The sequence below is a fragment of the Eschrichtius robustus genome, chromosome 14, assembly GCF_028021215.1.
Source record: "Eschrichtius robustus isolate mEscRob2 chromosome 14, mEscRob2.pri, whole genome shotgun sequence".
In the NCBI taxonomy this organism is placed as follows: domain Eukaryota; kingdom Metazoa; phylum Chordata; class Mammalia; order Artiodactyla; family Eschrichtiidae; genus Eschrichtius; species Eschrichtius robustus.
The window spans coordinates 96,007,476-96,028,987 of record NC_090837.1 but is presented as its reverse complement, the minus strand read 5'-3'; the positions used below and the strand labels follow the sequence as shown (position 1 = coordinate 96,028,987).

General features: G+C 40.6%; 1 protein-coding gene across 3 annotated transcripts in view; it reads right to left on the bottom strand.

Annotated features, from left to right (window-relative positions):
• ZNF407 (zinc finger protein 407) overlaps positions 1-21,512 on the bottom strand; it is a 417,847-nt gene that overhangs the window by 381,213 nt on the left and 15,122 nt on the right. For all 3 annotated transcript variants that reach the window (XM_068563714.1, XM_068563716.1, XM_068563715.1), the window contains exons 2-3: positions 5,677-10,411; positions 242-356 (exon numbers count right to left, since the gene is read on the bottom strand). In XM_068563714.1, the coding sequence (XP_068419815.1) occupies positions 242-356; positions 5,677-10,351 (4,790 nt within the window). In that variant the 5' untranslated portion in view covers positions 10,352-10,411. The remainder of the gene's footprint in view (positions 1-241; positions 357-5,676; positions 10,412-21,512) is intronic.

Below are 21,512 nucleotides of genomic sequence, written 5' to 3'. Positions count from 1 at the left end.
TACAGATTACAGGTTCAAATTGACCTTGTAGCCCATAAAATTGCTCATCTTCAGTACAGGATTAGAAGTGGGAGAAGAATGTCATAACTGTGTTTAAGGAATTTACCATAACAATGGAAAGAAGGATACGCATGCATAATTTTAGCCACTCTTACTCGTATCCGTTTTGAATTCTGAAACAATGGATATCCTGCACATGCTTCCTGGTTCACCACGGTAGAGACGGTTTCAATTTACTCACCCACAGACATGACACTTGTATTCCCTCATCCCAAGGTGCCTTTTGACATGGTTTCTGGCATCGCCAAGCTGAGCTGTTGCAAAATGGCATATCTTGCACTTGAATGGTTTTGATCCTAAATAAATTTAACATAAAGTATGATTTGAATTTGAATAATACATTACTGATAAAGTTCTAAAAGAGGCCCAGATCTTAAATCATACTTATAATCTAATTACAAATTTCTGTCCCCAAAATGGAATACCTGCATTCCTTTCTAACTTGAACAGACATGCATTCCACAATTATTCCACCAAGAAGACTTTAATGTTCCAATGAGTATTTCTAACTTTCAGTAACATTTCTAAAATTTAAAGTCAAAGGTGATACACCTGAGCAGTACTAAGCAGATGAGATGAGCTACATAATTTCAAATATTTTTCTTACAATTCACAAAAATAGCTTTAAAAGTCATTTAACATTTTAAATGGAACATTTTTAGAACATAAATGTATACAGAGTAGCTGATATTTTTTTTAAATATATTTATTATCAAATAAATTTCTCAGTGGCCACATCCCCGTTCCCTCATATTTCTACAGCTTTGAATTTTTTCACATTAATATTTCAGTTCTTTTTCTAACATTTATCCCAAATTATTCACGATATTACTCTTTCAATACCATAAAATATAAGAATATATAGTGGATAAATTACTTGCTTTTATGATCACTTTAGAGCCAAAAATCTGTGATGATTCAGCAAATCAGAATTACTGACATTTTGGCTATTGTTGATTTCAAGAACAAATATTTCAACATAAAAGGCACAGTACCAACAATTTTTTTATTTCATAAAGAAATAAGATTAATCTATACTCAAAAATGAGGAGACAAAATTATTTCAGAGTCCACAAACTTATTGTCAGTAATAGGTAGATTCTAACTGGAACATAGTTACTAATTGATAATCAGTACCCATATTAACAAGAAGCAACACTCTTTCAAAGTGTAACACGTATACACCATTTTCTAATTCTCACCTTTAAATCCTCAAGAAAATAAAATCATAAAAAAAAAAACACAGTTTAAAATTGGTACAATGTTTCCAAATTTTTCATAGCATGTTTAGTACCTACTTGGTGAAGTACCTCTTCTAATATAGTTAGACAGAATATGAAATATGTGAACTTTAATAAATATACAAAAAGAGCTCAAATAAAAATGTTGCAGTAAATCATTTTTGATCAATGGAACTTTGCACAATGCCCTTGAAAAAAAATCCTCCAAGAATACTCTGTTGAAATTGAAGCGCTCAGTAAAAAATTTTAGAGTCTTAAATTTCAATTTAATTCCCAAAAGCTGACAAAAAAAGTGAAGCATTTAATTTTAATCTTCTAACAGAAATAAAAAAGTCAACAGTACTAAGCACGGGCAGACAAGGTTGAATATTTCACAGTTCAAAGACAATGAAGCCAGATCTTCTAATACTTCCATTTCTACTGTTAGAAGTAGAGGTAAAATATATTTAGCACCTGAATGGTTATATCTAGTCAGCTTTATATGTTTAAACGTCAAAAGCAGGTTGAGACTGCAGCTTACAGCAATCACATTCTATCAGTCACATTAGAAACTACAGTTTATTTAAATGATTCTGATAAAACTAAGCCTATCACTACTTTGAAACATTTCATCTTGACACAGCATTCTATAAATGGACTTGTAAAAGAAAAGAGTGAGAAGAACCAATTTACCTGCACTTTAAATTAAACTGCATTAAAGGTAATTCGGAAATTATTAATCAACAATAACATCAGGACTCTAAACGAAGAAGATAAAGCTCTCTCAACACGTGTATTATTACAATTTTGGTGAAAGGATCCAAAATATCTCGTGACTCAAGCCCTTGTGTGCTCGCTCTGCACTACAGGGTGTGCGTTCCTCTGTGTGGCGGCGCACGGGCCACGGGGGCCGGACACAGACCTTCAGCGCTTTCAGTGGACTGTCCGTGGCTCCCTGGTGGAAACCGCAGTTCCTTCGGGTTTCAGCCATCACTGCTGGTGTGCTGACAACACGCCCACGAGTCACCCTGTTGACTGTTTCCATGTAGAAATCACGGAGGCCCTGACTACTTTTTGTATCTTACATGCAGAGATGTGTTAACATCTCCTTTCTGGCCATAAAAATTCTAATACTATGGGACTAGGGGTAACATTTTTCTGTATAAGAAAACAAGAAATGTCCCATTTTTTTTTTCCTAACTGATAGCGTTTCCATTTTTAAGCCTGCTAGGCCCATTCCAAAATGAATCCAGGCATAGTACTTTTAAGGCAAAATGTGTAAAACCATATATTTCTAAATTTGTCTCTCAGGCATATTGAGACTATTATAAACTGTCAATATTATTTTAAATAGTCCCACTCCATGCGACAGCATTACCCTCAGTAGTTTTTGTTTTGTTTTGTTTTAATTTGGCCTGTAAGGTTTTCTGACAGGGAAAAATGGAAGAGGGTCTCTAGCTTTCTGGCACCTCGCAACGTTTCCTAAAGAATTCCAAAGACTTTAAAAACAAAGCCTCCCCCTCAGACCTGCACTGGCCTTCCCCAACTTCATTCACTGCCGACTGCTATGCATACATGGATGTGACACTGACACTTAAAGAATCAAAAGAAGACTTTAGGTCTTAAAGAATCAAGTAAGATGGATATAACCCATTATCTAATTAATGCTTCTCCACTCCACAAGCCTCCCTACACTGAACACTTCACTGGTTCCTCTGCTCATCTGTTTACTCCTTCATTCAACAAACAGCACTGAAAGCCAGCGCCACATGGGGGTGAAGCAGTGAGCAAAGCAGAGCCCCTGCCCTCACTGCGCTTAAACTCGATGCACTAACTCCCCCTAACCACCTCTTCCCAAGCTGATCTGGCTTCTAAACCGTCACTTATTAAGGTACAAACACCACCAGCCCTAACGTTCTCCCACGTGTGGACATTTCCAATTAGCGCCAGGGACCAGCACGCTCTGAACAGGAAGTTAAGGGCTTCAGACGGTCTTCCGACTTAATGACCTCTGGTATAGGAAATTAAAGCTCTAACTACCAGAACAATGCCGGAGAGAAAATGAACAGCTTTTCCTGTATTACTAACGCAAAGGCAAAGGAGACGCTGCTCTTTCTGGTCATGCGGATGGCTTCATACCAGCGAGCACTCAGGAAAACTCTGGGAGGCTTTTTTCCCACAATCCTTGATAACCAGAACTCATTTGCTTCTTCTAGTGCTGCTTTTAACGTGTTAAGAATGGGAAGAAAAGGTTACATAAAACATATAGTAAATCACAAAATATGAAAACAGGGATTGGAAGAATAAGCCCTTTTCCAGTTAACCATTAATAACAGTCCCTGAATTACTATTTCATGGACATAAGCAAAGTATCAGAGAAGCAATTCATTTTAAGATGCCCCCAGGAAAAAAAACAACAACAACAACAACAACAAAAAAAAACAACCTTGGATTAAAACCTGGAGAGCAACCTCCCCCCAAAAAATGACTTGCAAAATTGAAATGCAGGCTGGCACTGGGGACTCAGGAAGAGTGCTCTTTGTGGTGCCTCAGAACACAATAAAAATGTACTTGCTGATAAGCCAACAGGAGATGTTAAAAAGTATGCTAACTTTTACTAAATGTTACAATCAATGATGTAACTTATATAAGTAGGGTTACTCTGTCACATATTGATAGTTACCTCACTTTCACATCCACATTAACTTGATTTTAAATGCAATTAATACATATAGTCAAGGAAGACTAATGGACTACATTCTGCACTTAACCTGGTGGACATTTTCAAATGGCACAAGTGACCAGTGCAAACCTATTTTGCATTGTAAACGACTAAATAAATCTTAATGGATTAAGAATGATCAGCTATCAACACACAAGGGAAATTAAGTGCTGAAATGCCTACATTGATTATTTTAAATTATTAGCCTTACTCTGCTCTTGAATTTGTATGCTTTTAGTGAGCTTTAACACATTTACAAGACTTATTGACTATAATTACAAGAGAATTCAAGTAATGGACACATCAATTATAAGCAACATGTCTTGACCAGACAGTTGCATAAAGAATTCTAAAAAGAGCTCCATTAGCATCTTCCTCTTAGTTTTATTCAGTTTTATCTGCCTTAAGAGGGCATGTTAAGAAAGAACCTATTTTCTGCACACATGAACGAGCCTGATTTCTAAAACCATATCATTTCAGAAAGTGAGCAGCAACACGGTACCGACAGAGGTATTAATAAGGCCAACAAATAAGTATTCGACCTTACTCTCCAGGAGTGGTTCTACTACATGGGAAGAGCTGGGACCAAGAGTACAATGTTTATATTTACCTAGATTAATCTTATGCAGGTTGCCCTGTTACTTTCTTCAACGAAAAACTTTTATCTATCTTTAACCACCCTAAACTATTAATAATGTTTCATACCCTTTTGTCTTCCTCCTTGTAACCGTGCACTAAGTTTCAAAAACTGCATGAATTTAAAGTATAGCTTTAATAATAAGCCATTATTTAAAAGTACAGTAAAATAAACCTTACAGTTTTAATGAAAATACGTTCATTGAAATGTGAATTTATTATTCAAATCCACTCATAAATTCAACCATGGAGACAGAACTTGTCTAAGCAGAGCACAATGATTTAGAAAAGCTGTCCATTTAAAATAAAGAATGTATGGCAGGTTTATAGAAACAGTGCAGCGAATTTTTACATAAATTTAGAATAGTGGCTTATGTATTTTCCACAAAAAGTTTTTTAAAAAAATTTCTACCTAAAATTGAACATTAAAATGGAACACTACATGTGACAGCACAGAAACTAAATCAAGTGCTACCTCCATGCAAACCAAATCCCCAGGACATATTAACTTTGAAAAGTGTTGGCTGATTTTGATCCTTGAAAGCAGAATCTTGTTGCCTGGGAGTTACACTTTGGGATATAAACTATCTGGCAATGAATACATTTAAATCCCTAAAACTGTAAGAAAAGTTTCATATTCCACTCCTCAAAAGCCACTTAATATGTCCTCTGAAACCCAAAGTGCCACTTAATAGACACCCTGGAAAACCAAACAACTAGGACTTAGAGACAACTGAAAAGCTGTGAGAGACAGGAATTTAACAAACGCCATCAGAGGGACCAGGCTTCTTGATAAAAGAATCTGCCAAACATCGTGCCTTTGGAATCACTAAGGCTCAGTTAATTACCTTTAGAAATGTTAAGTGTCAACAAAGACTATGGCAGCGTCCAGAGCCACGGGGCAGTGGGAGGTGAACCGGGTGGAGGCCGACTGGCAAATGCAGTTAAGGACTCCACATTCGGGTGGGAACAAATGTCCGAACTCTGTCACTCCTCTGCACCTGGTGGGTAAAGAGAGGTTTGCTGCACTTTACATACCTGTGTGAGTGCGAATGTGTGCTAGGAATGCCATCGAATTGCTACTGCGACACATCTTCCCACAATACTTGCAAACGTTCCCCTGATTTTCCTCTCTCTCGCGGTTGATTTGCTCAGTGTCTTCCACTATGTACTTATTCACCTCTCGGAGCAGTTCCTCATGCTGCCCTTTAATATGCAGAAATAAATTCTGTTCAGAATCAAAGGGCTCTGTACACTTGACACATTTAAAGGTGGCCCCTCCCTCGGGAAGCTCCTCAACGCTGGCCTGTTCATTTCTCATGTGACCAGCACTGGCCAAATGCTGATGGAGGTTGCTCTCCGTGTAGAAGGACTTTCCACACAGCAGACAGTGGAAGTGCTTCTCTTTTGTAGGATGTTTCATGGCTATGTGAACATTCAGTCCACTCAAACCATCTGCTAAGAAGCCACAATCATCACAACGAATTCGTGTGGATTCCGCAAAGGAACCGCTGTCAGATTTCTTCTTTTTCACACCTTGAGCACAGTCCTTTAAGGGCAACTCACTCATTCTCACTCCTGCTGCTATAAGCCCCTCTTCAGACTGGTCTAACAGGTCCCCATCTTCGGGGTTCTTTATCCTTATGATGGAAGAATCAAACCGGCCAAAACTGTACACGGCTTGTCCTTTATCATCAATACTGATTATAGTTTCATAAACATCAGTATTTTCAACGGTGCTATCAGAAGCTGGACCATCCTCTTCCAAAATTATTTTACTTTCATGTTGGGAATTCATCAGAATCTCCTTATTCTCTAGAACGGGATCTTCTGGCACATCTTTCAAATCCCCTGAACTCTGCACACTTCCAACTTTGTTCTGACCACTGCTACCCAGGTTGAGCGCTTCTCCAGTTACTCTCAGCACGGTGCTCTCAGCCGAATGCTCTCCTTCTAGAGCTCCGGGGCGCACACGTTTGCCAAGGACTTTATCTGCCTTGTCCCCCCCGTTTCCGCCATCACTCTTGCAATGTGTGTTTGGATCACTGACGTCATTCAACATACTGTGGTTTTTCTTTGCTGTCTCATAATTCAAAGCTGAGCTTCCTGAATTTTCATTCTGAAAGTTGCCTGGGGAGCCATAATTAGAGGAAATATTAAGGGACACCATCTCCTCCGGTTTCATAACTTTATCCTTGGCAAGGGGCAGCTGGAAAGCTTCACAAAAGGAATGATCTTCGCTGAGATTAGATTCTTCCTCAGTCTCAATTTCTACAGAGCCAGGAGCGCAGAGTACTTTGGACATATCTAAATTAGTATTCTCATCCAAAATAGAACAATCAGCAGCATTTCTAGTTTTGAGAGTTTCAGAGGGTTGGTCTGAAATTATCTGAAATTCTTCAGAACTTTGCTGATGCTGCCCTTCAGGAATAATGATGGTTCTGGACATTTCTGCAGAACCGGCTTCTACGTTAGAAGAGTTCAGGTAAGACTGCCTTTTCATCTTATGTTTTTCTGTTGCTGCGTGCCTGGTCATCTCCCGCCGAGTCACAGCATAGTAATCACACGCCATGCAATAAAACGCAAACTCTCTTGTATGTTTCCGTTTTATGTGCAGTTCTAGAGAAGCAGAAGAGTAAGCGTTAAACTCACAGTGCGCACATTTGTTGTCTCCTGTACCTGCGTCATCTCCCTGGGAGCAGGCATTGCCCTGATGGATAAGGTCCTCTGGTTCTAGAGACATTTGTTCCTTTTTCTCAAGAATGTGACCGTTAGTTTCCCCATCTGTAGAATGAAATACGTTCTCAACGTCGACTTCAACTGGATTCCCTTGCTCTAGTACTGGCTTTTCCGAAACGGAGGTGTCTGCTTCAGCTGACTCGTTGGCAGGTACATCCGAAACTGCTGAAGTGGTGTTCTTCCTACAGGCTTCAAGGTTACCCCCTTCCGGGCCAACAATGATATCTGAACTTGGTTTTCCACTCGCTTCTATTTCTACACGTCCTTTATGTTTCTTGGTGGCACAGTGACGTTCCATGTCTCCCTTAGTTACAGTATAATACTTACACACTTTGCATAAATAACTGTACTGGTGACTGTGTTTTCGTCTAATGTGCACGGTCAAGTTTGTAATACTCGAGGCCAAAAGACCACAATGTGAACACGTCCGTGAGATGTTACCTTTAGGTCTCCCTCTCTTTGGGGCAGTGGTCAAAGCTAATTCAGCCTCTTTGGTGATTACACCAGATTGTGGCAGTTCCTGGGGAAGGAGCATGCTCTTGTCGAGACAGCCGTGCTCCTGGAATTGCACACCTTCCACATGGCCTTCTATCCTTCCATTCCCAGAAACGGTAAACTCTTCTTTTTTGTCATTTGCACCTATGCAGACCCTTTCAATACATTCTTCAAAGCTTAAGCCAATATTATTTTTCTTAGCATTTTCAAGATGCTTGCTTCTCTTAATGTGTTTCTCCATTCCTTCTTTGCTCAATGAGTAAAGATTACATGCCTTACAAAGAAAGTGATAGTCTTGACCATGGCGGAGTTTTATGTGTCTTGTGAGAACAGTGGAAGATCTTGTTTTATAAAAACACTTCTTACACTGAAACTGAGGCTTATTCGCATGTCTTACTTCATTTCCATGGCTTACCCTGGACTGAACTGGTTCTTCCTGAGCTGCTTTTCCTGACTCACTCACAGAATCTTTTGTATTTTCTGATTCTAAAGTACTTAAAGGTAAAGTCTGTAAAACCAAATCATTGTTAAATGATTGAGAAGTCTTTGGCTGACCCAACAAGTGAATGTGCTTCTCAGTTGTTTTGTGTTCCTCCATGTCTTTCTCAGACGAGAAGAACAGATTACAAGGCGTGCAAAGGAAACCCCTACTGTGCTTTTCCTTCATGTGGTCTCTCAGGTACATTTCATTCAAGCAAGTAAAGGAACAACACTGACAACTGAGGCCGGGGGCGGTCTGCTGATGCTGGTGATTGTGCGAGTGTGCAGCCAAGTCCCTCCTGGACGCACTGGAAAAGCCACACGTCTGGCACTGAGACTGCATCTCTCCTGCGTGGCACCTCTTCACATGGATTTCCAACTCTGTCCTGTTTGTGGCTGTGTGTCCACAGTCTGTACACGTACACAACACCTGGTCGTCAGAAGGCGGCCTCACCGCCAGCGAGTCAAAGGAGCACGGGAGGTGGGAGCTTCTCCTTTCTTGCTTCAGGTCCTGGGTCTCTGCAGACGTGACGCACAGACCCTGGACGCTGCTACTGGTTTCTGCATGCTGAGGTGTTGACTCGGCAGCACTTGTTTTCATCTGTGTTCTAAAGTGTTTCAAACACAGCCTCTGAGTTTCAGTAGTGCCTCTTTTATTAATTCCTAAAAGAGTGAACCTTTTCTTCGCCTGGCCCCTTAAGGCGAAAGTGCCACTGCGTCGTCGGAAGCTGCTGCCCAGCAGGAGGATGTTCCGCTCAGGTCTGGGTCTTGAGGCTGTACTGACACCGTGGGCCGCCTGGAGGGTGTTTCTGGTAGATTCCAATTGCTCTAGGAGACCCTCTGAGGTGACTGAGTCTCCTAACTTTTTACTCTGGTTTTCGGGATTCCGAGGTATATCGAGGGAGGCTACATTTTCTTCAACAATCTCTACTTTTTCTGGCGAACAATTCCTGGATGGCATCATTTCAACCAGCAACTCACTGCCACTTCCACTTTGTTTAGAAATGCTTCCTCTGAAATCTTTAAATTTGCTTCCAACGTTTCGTAATCCTTTTGAACCGCCATTCTTTGCTATTGGCTTAGACGCTCTTGGCTTTGTGCGAACACTTTTTGTTCCCATGGGAAGTGGCTTCTTAGGAAAAGGCTGTTTGGTTAAGATCTGTACAAACCCTCCACGAGCAGCAAGGTTCTGACGCCGGAGATGTGTTTTGCCGAGACAGTGTGCGTTCAACAGGTTCTCCTCCACGCACTGAAAGCCACAGAGGTCACAAGAGAAGACCCTCTGCGGCCCGTGCGCCTGCCTGACATGCACATGCGAGGCCGCGCTGCTCCCCGCTTTGTGGCCACAGGGGCCGCACGCGTGGTCCTCAGGCTGCTGCGCGTGACACTCGGCATGCTTCTCCAAATCGGAGCGGGAAGCAAACGAGTGACCACACGCGCCGCACTGCAGAACTGCATCCACGCTTCTGAGGGTACCGCTCGCACACATCTCGTTCCGGGAGAAGGGAAGCTCTCTTCCTGGATCAAGGAAAACCATTTCCTGAGCGGGCTTCTTCTCAGCGTCTGTTTCCAGAGAAGCAGCGTCCGTGGGGCTAACGTTGCAGGGGGCGGCGAAGGCACCAGGAAGACACACGCCTCCATCAGGGTCACTCAGGAGGGCCCCCGCCCCTGTCCCCGCCAACGGGACACCCGTTTCCGGGCTGGCGCCCTCAGGCCTCTCTGACCCACGGATGCCCAGCTCTCCCGACTGGAGGGGCTCTGCCTCAGCTAACTTCATTCTCTTGGAAGCGTGTTCATTTCCATCGTTCTCCACGACAGCGCTGTCAAAGTCTGATGACTCTAAAAAACCTCTTTTGCTTGTGGAACTCTCAGAGGAATCTGCTATCACCTCAGATACAGGCCCACAATCTACATCCTGGGGTGAACTATTTCTCAAGTCTTCTGCGTCTTTGTTTACACTGTCATCCTCATCATTCTCTGGTTTCTTCTCAGTATCCATCACTAATAAAGTGCTGATGACGCTTCTCGTGTCAGGGGTGGCTCACTGGGCACACCTAACCTGGGAAGAAAATAAAAACGGCATAAAACCTTTGAACATAAAGAAAAGACACACAAGTTAGTCCAAAAGTCGACATAAAGTGGCACACTAGATGAAAAATATCATAAAATTAGCCTCGAGGTCTTCTTTACATTGAGATGGATTGGATCACGTGTGCAAAGTCCTTTATGAAATTCATGAAATCAGATTTGGGGCATACCACATCGTCATACTGCTGACTCAGGAAGCAATGCTACACCACTTTGATAGAAAAAGTAATTTTCAACCAGCTTACAAAAAAACTCCCATGTTTTAATTCTTTTTACTGGTACATTTCAATTTACTACTTCAAAAAAAAAACAAAAAAACAACAAAAAACAGAGAAGCCCTCTTTTCAAAGTACATTTCCGTGAACTCCAATTCTGTAAAACAGATTAAACAAAAACTGCTGTGATACAAGTCAGGGAGCCAGCCCTCCTCCTCTTTAGCTTCCCAACAGAAGCCCAAGTCCCAGTGTAAAAAAACGTAATTTTAAAACAACTGCTTCATCCTCTTCCCCTAGAGCAAAGAGTCTGAGTATCATCCTTCTAAGTATATCCTAATTAACAACATGCATATGCTCATCACACATCATGGTTCATGTTCAAGCACTGTTGCCAATGAACAGCCACTCCTGTTCCAGCTGTCAATCACCAATTTCTTCATCTAACAGTCATTTTGTGTTGTCTGAAGGTTAATAGGTTAAGGTGAAATGTCACTGATAGAGTAGAATTAATAACGTAAATTTTAGCGGGGGGGGGGGAAGAATTTTATTGAAGAAAATGTTTTAAAATCAATAACATTTATTTTTCATTATGCTATTTAATTCAATTAAAACATATCATTTTCCATTTACTTTACACCATGAATAGAATTCTCAGCCAAATGCCATTTGATTTGATGTTAATAAAAAGTATTATTCATCAAGTCTTATGGCCTCAAAGCTAATGGTAACTATTTTTAACTATTTTAACCATTTTTTTTTGTTTTTTTGTCACGATGACAAACCAAATGAAGGCTGTTGTTCTGACTCTGCTAAAAGTAGGGACTAGAAATTATACATAAGATAATGACACCAAAAGCATGAGTAACAATTGAAAAAATTAATAAATTGGTCTTTATCAAAATTAAAAGCTTCAAATGACATTATCTTCAAAGACCACCAAAAAGAAGTGAAAAGACGAGCTACGGGATGGGAAAAAAGTTCTGCAAATCAATATCTGATATAGGACTTAATCTAGAATATATATAAAAAAAACTTATAACTCAATAATTTTTTAAAAATCTAATTTTAAAAGGAGCTGAGGGGCTTCCCTGGTGGTGCAGTGGTTAAGAATCCACCTGCCAATGCAGGGGACACAGGTTCAAGCCCTGGTCCGGGAAGATCCCACATACCACGGAGTAACTAAGCCCGTGCACCACAACTACTGAGCCTGTGCTCTAGAGCCCGTGAGCCACAACTACTGAAGCCCTCGTGCCTAGAGCCCATGCTCCACAACAAGAGAAGCCACCGCAGTGAGAAGCCCGCGCAACGCAACGAAGAGGAGCCCCTGCTCACCGCAACTAGAGAAAGCCTGTGTGCAGCAACAAAGACCCAACACAGCCACAAAGACCCAACGCAGCCAAAAGTTAAAAAATAAAAAAAATTTTTAAAGAAAAGGAGCTGAATATACATTTCCCCAAAGAAGATACGCAAATGGCCAAAAAGCACATGAAAACATACTCTACATGAGTAGTCATCAGAGAAATGCATATCAAAACTATAATGCAATACCACTTTACACCTACTACGATGGCTAGAATCAAAAAGTCAGATACGGGACTTCCCTGGTGGTCCAGTGGGTAAGACTCCACACTCCCAGTGCAGGGGGCCCAGGTTCGACCCCTGGTCAGGGAACTAGATCCCACATGCATGCCACAGCTAAGAGTCCGCATGCCGCAACTAAAACCCGGCACAGCCAAAAATGAATAATAAATTAAAAAGAAAAATGTTTTAAAGTCAGGTAATAACAAGTGTTGGTGAGGATGTGGAGAAATCAGAACACTCATACAATGCTAGTGGAGATGTAAAATGATGATGCCACTTTGGAAAAGAGTCTGGCAGCTCCTCAAACAATTAAACACAGTGTATCTTACAGCCCAGCAATTCCACTCCTAGGTATATGCCCAAGAGAAATAAAAAAAAAACGTCCACACAAAAACTTGGACGCAAATTTTTATAGCCATATTATCCACAATAGCCAGGAGGTAGAAACAACCCAAATGTTCAGCAACAGATTAACGGGTAAACAAAATGAGGTACATCCATACAACAGAACGTTAATCGGCCACAGAAAGAATGAAGTATTAATACAAACCACGATATGGATGAACTTTGGAAACATTACGCGAAGTGAAGGAAGCCCGTTACAAAAGACCACATACTATATGATTCCTTTTATAAGAAATACCCAGAATAGGCAAATCTATAGAGACAAAGTAGAATAGTGGTTCCTTAGGGCTGGGCGGGAGCACGGGACAGGAGATGGGAGACAGTGGGGTAGCGGTGGTGGATAATAGCTAAAAGGTGATGAAGACGTTCTAAAGTTTACTGTGGTGATGGTTGCACATGTCTGTGAGCATACTTAAATCCATTAAATCGTAGTATGAATGGGTGAATTGTATGGTATGTGAATATCCCAATAAAGTTGCTTAAAAATATATAAATTATCATATGTAATTTACATACAAAAATATCTTGTATTTATTACAATATATTGTAATATAGTAACATATTGTATCACTCTCGTAAAAGAGTGAAAAAGATAAATGTATATAGTTTTATTACACTTACAAGATGTACAACATCAGATCACCATTTCTTCAGAATATGTTCCAGAAAATATAAATTATATAAAAGGTCAATAGGTGTTCTGAGGGGAAAAAATATCCCTGGTCAAATAAGTGTAGAAAACTCTGGTTTAAACAAGTGTCTTTATCACAGAATTTCTCAGTACATAAGTGTTTCCCAAACTAATTTCATTACAGAGTCCTTTGTTTATAAAGAATCAAGAGGCCAGTGTTCCAAAGGACCTTTTAGAAAATGCTGTTTTAGATAAAGCATTGGGTTTGCTATTCAACATTTGTAATGCAACAGCAAAAGGAGGAAAGAAAGTAAGAAAGAATGAATCATGTGTCTGTTCCAAAATCTTCACTTAGGGCCTACTGTATGCCAAGTATTTTTGGTTGTACTAGATACTGGAATTAAAGCAAAGAAAAAACACAAAACCTCTGCCTTACATTTTAAGGGGTGAGACTCTTTTTTTTTTAATAGATATATTGTCCAGTCCAGGACATCGACTTCTGGTCAAGAGTCACAGGGACTGGATTTACTGTCATGCATGAAACAAATAAAAAAGAAAAAAAACAGAATCTATGTAACAACAGCACAAGACACTGGAGATCGGGCACCAAAAGATAGTGATCCTGAGAGATGAGAAACAAACCAGGTGAACGCCAGCTTACTGCCTGAAGAATGGACGCAGGCCACAGACAGAGCCCAGGGACCTCCCAGCAGAGAGGAGGGCAGCTAGAGCTTGCGGGGCAGAGTAAAGGAGAGGAGAGATGGCAGAAAGAGAAGCCCAGAGAGCTGAAGAGGGTCCCTCAGGACTGCCCCTCTCAAGACAGAGAACACTGCCTTCTCCCCCGAAACTCTCTCAAGCCCTTCATGCTCAGTCCCTGTAACCCACTCCCCTCCCCCCTCCCGCACCCGGAGGCAACCGCTGCTCAGAATTCTTCCACAATAGATTAGTTTTGCCTGTTCCCGAAGTTCATATAAATGACATCAGACAACATATACACTTCTGGCGGGAAGCAGGGTCTGGCTTCTTCTGCTCAGCACAATGCTTGTGTTGCACGGGTCAGCAACGTGCTCCACTTCAGTGCTGAGCACTATTCCAGCGCACAGGTTTACAATTCTGCTGATGGACACCGAGCTGCTTCCCTTTTTGGCTATTATGATAAAGCTGCTATAAATATTCTTGTACAAGTCTTTCATGAACATAGATTTTCATTTCTTTTATGTAAACACCTAGGGGTGGACTTGCTGGGCTGGAGGGCAGATGTGTGTGCTTAACTGTATGAGAAATTGCCTGACTGATGTTCAAAGTGGCTGTACTGTTTTATACGGCCACCAGCAGTGTCAAGAATTGTGACTGATCCACTTCCTCACCAACATTTGACACTGTCAGCCTTTTCAATTTTAGTCTTTCTAGTGGGTGTGTGTGAAGTTACTCTGCATGTCCCCGGTAACTAGCGACGGTGCTGAACGACGCTACGTGCTCCGCGAAGTCCTTGTTAGCCTTTGGCCCGTTTCTTACAACACCTGTCTGTTTTATTACTGAGCCTATGTGTTCTGGATATAAATCCTCTGTTAGATACATGTTTTACAAATATTTTCTCCCTTTCCATTTTATAAATGTTGTCTTTTGATAAGCAGAAGTTTTAAATTTTGATGAAATCAATTTTTTTCTTGTTCTGGTTATTTATGTGTCTAGCTTGCTTTCTGTCTCCCAAGCTAGAACGTAAGGGCCTGGTGTATTTTATCCACTCACATGTCCCAAGAGCCTAGAACAATTCCAAGCACACAACAGGTAGTAGAATGAACAAACATCTCACTGTGAAATAAGGAATGTCTCCTATCTAAGTATTTATTGATGAAATGAAAAGTGTCTGAGATACACTTTGGTCCAGGAGCCTAGTGAAGGCTAGTTACCAACAGTGCTGAAAGCTGAGTGACAGTTACATGGGGATTCAGTATTCCATCCTATCAATTTTCTACGTGTTTGCATATATGTTTAAAAACATTCATAACAGGAGTGATTTTTAAAAACCTTTTAATGCTTAATCTAAAACGGTGAGAATTTCTTTCAATAATGAGTCCTTTCATCTCCTCCTCTTCCGACACTGCTGTGGCCTGCGGCTACACCACCTTCACTACGGACACTAGCGGGTGCACATGCACAGAACACACAAACACCAACCCACGGAAGACCCACACACGTACGTCTATTCAGAGTCCATGCTCCATAGATGGCACGTGACTCATACATTTTTGGAGACAAAAGAATGACTACATTAATATGCAGAAGCAAAATAATGAGGCTGTTCATTATCTTCTATAGAATGGCTCCAAAAATTCTAAAACAAAAGGAGAAAATGCTTCTACATTTGTTATTTCCCAACTGACTTTTTAAATTAATGAAATAACTCAACATCTCATTATACCAAGAAAGAACAACAAACATTCAACAAATACATATATTGAGTTGCCCAGAAAATGAAAGGAACTATAATGACACAAACACAACCTTTGCCTTCAGCAGGCTCATATTCTATTAGGAGCCATGTGACATATATGGAAAGGAACTCTAATACAAGGCCACATATGATCACGTGTGTGATATAAACTAAGAACTACAGCAGTATAAATGAGCAAGGGACCATACTGCCAAGTAGACTATTTGGCTAAAAGAGCAGAAATATCATTTGAGCTAAACCCCAGGACACTAAAACTGTTTTTTTCTTTTGTTGAGCGGGCAGGTAGGAACAGTTAAACATTTCAAGTAGAAAAAAGGGATTAGCAAAGCCGCAAAGCACACCCAATGAGCACGTGAGACTGTCAGCAGTGCAGACAGCTACAGCCCTGGCTTTCTATTGCAGGGAAACTTAAAACCCAGGCAGATGACCAACACCACATCATAGGAGGCTCCGAATTAAGAACTGGGACTTATTCAGTAGTGTCAGTGGGGGGTCACCAAAACACAGCACTGCTTCAGGAAGATTCATTTTTCAGTATGCAGGACATATCATGGGTAGAGAAAGTCTAGAGGCAGAAAGAGCGCATTATAATAGTTTAAGTTATAAGGCCTGAACTAGAATGACATCAGTAAGCGGGAGTGCAAGGTGATTTAGTAAGTATCTTAAAGTGACCGAGAGGGGATTCAACAGAAATGAGGAACCTTTTACATATATATATATACATATATATATAATATATATATATATATATATGTATGTGTATATATATATATATGTATATATATATATATATATATATATATATATTTTTTTTTTAAAGAAAAACCTTCATCAGAAAGCTTTTTAGGTTATTATAGCAGAATTCAAAAATCACCCAACTGGGAAAGTTCAAGGACTCTTTTCTGGAGGCAGATTTAATTCATTCACTCAACATTTATGGAAAGCGTACCATGTACCAGAAAGCACCTTTAATTCTCTGTGAACAAAGCAATACAACAGAACAGGCATGGGACTCACTGTCAACCCTCAAAGTAAGTAAGGCAGAATCCCTGTTCTTTCTGAAAGTCCTGGTACTTGTATCCATTGGAGAAGCCAGTGAGTCTCCGATTTCTTCCCACAGCAAGGTTTCAAAATTCAGAAGACTTAGTAGGTATTTAGACGAAAATAATGAGATATATTATTAAACCAAATCTTCTTAAAGCATACAGTTCCTACACAAATTCATCAATTACCATTCAACACACATCCTCACCGTGCCAAAGATTTTCAAATATGCAATTCCATTTATAGTTTCTACTCTCATCCAAATCCTCAACTAGTAGTTGTTCCTCAACTAAAAATAAATAAATAAATAAATAAATAAATAAATAAATAAATAAATAAATAAAATAAATAAATAAGTTTTATATAATGATCTTCAATTTTACCTATAAAAAATTATTAGCTCACCAAGAAGATGTCCCAAAAGAAAGTCCCTACTCTAACTGAAATAGTCTCTGCTGTAGTTTAAAAAGAAAAGAGAAAAAAAAAGTGCAAGAAAGAAATCAAAACATGCATATACTTTTTAAGAACAATAATAAGAACCTAGAAAAATGGTACAGATGAACCGGTTTACAGGGCAGAAATAGAGACACAGATGCAGAGAACAAACATATGGACACCAACGGGGGAAAGCGGCGGGGGATGGTGGTGGTGGTGGGATGAACTGGGCGATTGGGATCGACATGTAGACACTGAGGTGTATAAAGCTGATGACTAACAAGGACCTGCCGTATAAAAAAATAAATAAAATAAAATTCAAAAATTTAAAAAAGAGAATAATAAAACAAATCAATAGCAGCATTCTGATGACACCTGGTGGCCATTTCTCACAGGAAGTTTTTTTCAGCATTTTTAAGAAAGTATTTCAGGAACTAGTAGAGAAACATACCAGTTACTCGACCATTTCATATGCTAACCTCACTGTGGGCAGCACGGATGAAATTTTCCCCTTTCGTTCCACCTCTCACAGCATCTCGACTCCGCGTCTCTCTTCATCCCGTCCCTCTTTTGTGCTGAGTGTACAGTAAGTGAGGCTGAGCTATGTCTCTCACACACGCAGGGACACACTCGCCCAGGAGTATGACGAGGCCACCCACACAGGAAACACCTCTCCCCGCCTCCACCCCAGGCCAGCTCACCCTCATCCCTCCTAGACCGACCCAAATTCCTGATGCAAACGCTGTGAAGTTGGCACGCGTTGGCACCAGGCCAAGAGTAAAATCACAGCAGGGGACACATGTGTGGCAGGGCAGGTGTGCACACACAGGCATGTACAGAAACTCCCGACGGTCTTCGCCCTTTCCCTTTGGGCCTGGGAGGTCAAGGTAGGACAGGTAAAACGCCCTACGAGCCTATTATGATGTGCAGTGGCGACAGCTGAGACGAGAATAAAGGGAAATTAGTGGACTACTCAGATCTCTTTCTTAACCTACCATTTCAACTGGACTTTTTATTGAAAATACGTCTCTTACCATTATACTATCACTAACTTAATACAGTACCACCACATCCCTATGGAGAGGCTGCTAATGAGAAAGTCTGAAGCATCAGTTGTGGTTACAAACACCAAGTGCATAACATAAGGGTAATTAAAAGGGTACTTTATGTAATCCTCCTCTCACCAAACTCTCCCATCAGAAGCATCAATGCCTAACAGAGACCACAAAACAAAGCATCTGATCCTACCCAAAAAAAAAAGAAAACCACTTTTCCATGAAAATGCTCACAAGTTGAATAATTTCTTCCATGACAAAAGAGTATAATTTAACACCCTAAAAACCATTTACTAGATAACACTGGAGGCAGTTTACCACAAATGGATGTGTAATATAGCTGTGGTTTATTTGCAATGGGACCAGCACATGAACACCTGGGTCCACTAAAACCCACCTCCTCACTGTCCCGAGAACTGGCTGCAATGCTCTCCTCAGCTATGTGTGTAAACCTGTGCTTCTCCCCACCCAGGAAAAAGCCTGTGGTGGTTCAAAGTGAGTCCACAGACTTCTCTGGCACTCCCGGTAAAGGGTGGGGCTAGCCCTCACCTTGGTGTGGGCTGGCCTGCCGGCCTGCCTAGAAGGGACAGAAATAGCGGGAGTGAGCGAGCTCCACCATGCTTCGGGCCTGCCCCCTTCCCTTGCCGCACCCTGTCCGGGGAAGCCGGAGGTCACCCCTGCAGCCTACGAGGCGGGCTCCAGGAGGTGGCCAGGGACTGAAGCTTCACCACCAAGAGCCAGAGGAACTCTGCCGCCAGCGACGAGGGAGCAGCTCCTCCAGCCCCAGGCGAGCCTTCAGGCACTTCAGGGACGCGGCCCACGAGAGACCTGGCACACAGCCACCCAGGTGAGCCCACTCCCAAATCCCTGACCGCAGAAACTGGCTTGAAGCCCCATGTTTTGACGTAATTTGTTATATAGCACTGGACTACTAATATAATGCCCGTTCTCTCCCTTTACACCTTGTCAGGAACAGATCGGCTCAAGTTCACCCCTCCTTTATATGTAGTTTATACATAATTTCCTTTCCTATATGCTCCAACCTTTAACAGGGATCTTCTGTACTAGCAAAATAGTATTAAGCTACACAGGAGGAGGTCAATAAATGTTAAGTGAAGTATACTCCGAAATGCATATCGAGGGCAGAATTCCTATCAAACTTCCGTAAGATTTTAGAACTTAAGAAACTGACATTTAGCTTATAGAATTCTTATAAAGCCAGGGTGAGAGGGAGGTCAGGGACTTAGAGGCAGGAAGAAATGCATCTAAAGTTTAGTCAAGCTGAGGGAAATGTGAAGGCCATCTGGTCAATGACTTCTTAAATTTTTAAAATATGCTGCATGCAATTGATTGTGGGGATTTTTTCCCTAATGATTGGCTTTCAATATTTTACAGAACTAAGTTCAATTATTATAAAGCAGTAAAATAGATTTGCACATGTCCTTAATTTTTATTGATTACAATATATCCAATATTATTGTCAGTAGGGATTCAATATTTATAATGTGGAGGAAGAACATTTAGATTGTACAGTTCTACCAATGTAAACATGGCTGACCTATTTACTTCAAAATTTATCAACTATAATTACAAGATAATGACAGCCTTTTCGGTGCTAATAATAAGAATCTAGGCCTACCAGAATGGATAAAACAAAAACATTTTGATGTTTTCTTGCTCCTGTAATTTTGGCCACACTTTGGTTGGGTTACATGGAGATGATACCAGAGTATTAAAGAAACAAATATTACAATATAGGAAATAAGGCAAAGATGATTGTTTAAGCATTTAATGCCATCCTATAGCATTGTCTAACTGGCCTGCCTCAGGTCATCTTACTCTTCAGGGAATTGTAACTTTGTTTAACATACTACTTACTATTGATTGTCTAGACATTTCTTAACTCTAGAAACTAACTTATAGAAAACTGATAAAATGCAGTGATTTTCTTTTTTGTCTATTAAAGAAGATTGTATCAAAAGTTATGTTTTATTGTTCTGTAGGTAATCAATTTTGTAATACTTTAACATTGTATTTCAAAATTTATTTTGTTTTTATAAACTATATAATGCCATTTTTTCAAAATGTCTTTGTAAATAGCTCTGTCATCCTTTTAGATCCCTAAGTCATGGCATGTGCTTACTATCTAAGTGTGTGACAATTATTTCTTTTTATTTTGAGAATTATACTTTGACAAGGTGCCGTAGAAAAAAGCCTTATATTGCCTTTGTTTGGGAATAAAATGAGACCAATCCAAAAAAAAAAAAGAAACTGACATTTACATTGATGCCTCTCCCACTACCAAAATCAGATCTGATATAGCTTACAGTGAAAAAGTGGTGTAATGAAATCAAGAGTTATTAAAGAGATGAGGTGGAATTTTAAATTTAGATCTATATGGAATAAAAGAAAAGTCTTAATATTTCTGAAAGACCTACTCATTTTGGAGGAGGCTTTTCCTTCTTATAGGCCCCCAGATTCACTGATAGCAAGCGACCTGCCTCAGAGCTAACGGTAGCCATGAGTTCCTTTCCAGCTAGAGTCGGGTTGGTAGCAGCTTACAACCTAACATTCCCCAAACCTGAGAAGGCGGCCCATGCAGTAAACGCATGAACAGCTACAGGTCGTCGGGGCTGAACAGGCCGCAATCCTGGCCCCCAGACTGCGTAACTCCCCCACCTTCCCCTGGCAGGAGGCATCCAAGCTCAGGAGATGCAGGGGTCTCCGGCCACAGGACCTGTACCTGGTTAAGCTTCACCTCCAAAGCATCTCACGTGCCATGTCCAGCTTAATCCTAAAAAGAACCTTCCCCAGCCAGTCCAAGGACACACTGAAGACAAGCAGGCTAGAACTATGTGCTCCTAAGCCCAAATGGTCAGAGTAAAGTAAAACTATCAGATGGAGAAAAAAAAATTCTCACTCAAGTCAGAATAGAATATTGTTTCTATTCCAGGGGTACCCATGGTCTATTTCAAATATCCAATTTGATTCTGTGTGCAAGTTAAAAATTAGAATATTTCTTTAGTGCCTAAGTGAGAGCTAAAACAACCACTAAAAAGTCATACTAAAAGGGATCAAACCATGGTAACCAAAACAGAATAAGTAAATCGTCATCCCTTCATCAAAGATTGCCACCTTTCCAACACTACTTGTGAAGATGTATTAATACCAATAAAAAACAACAAATCACAGGACAAAAATATACTGTAAAGTTAGCTCAGCCTTCTTACCTGGCTATTTCTTTTTTTAAA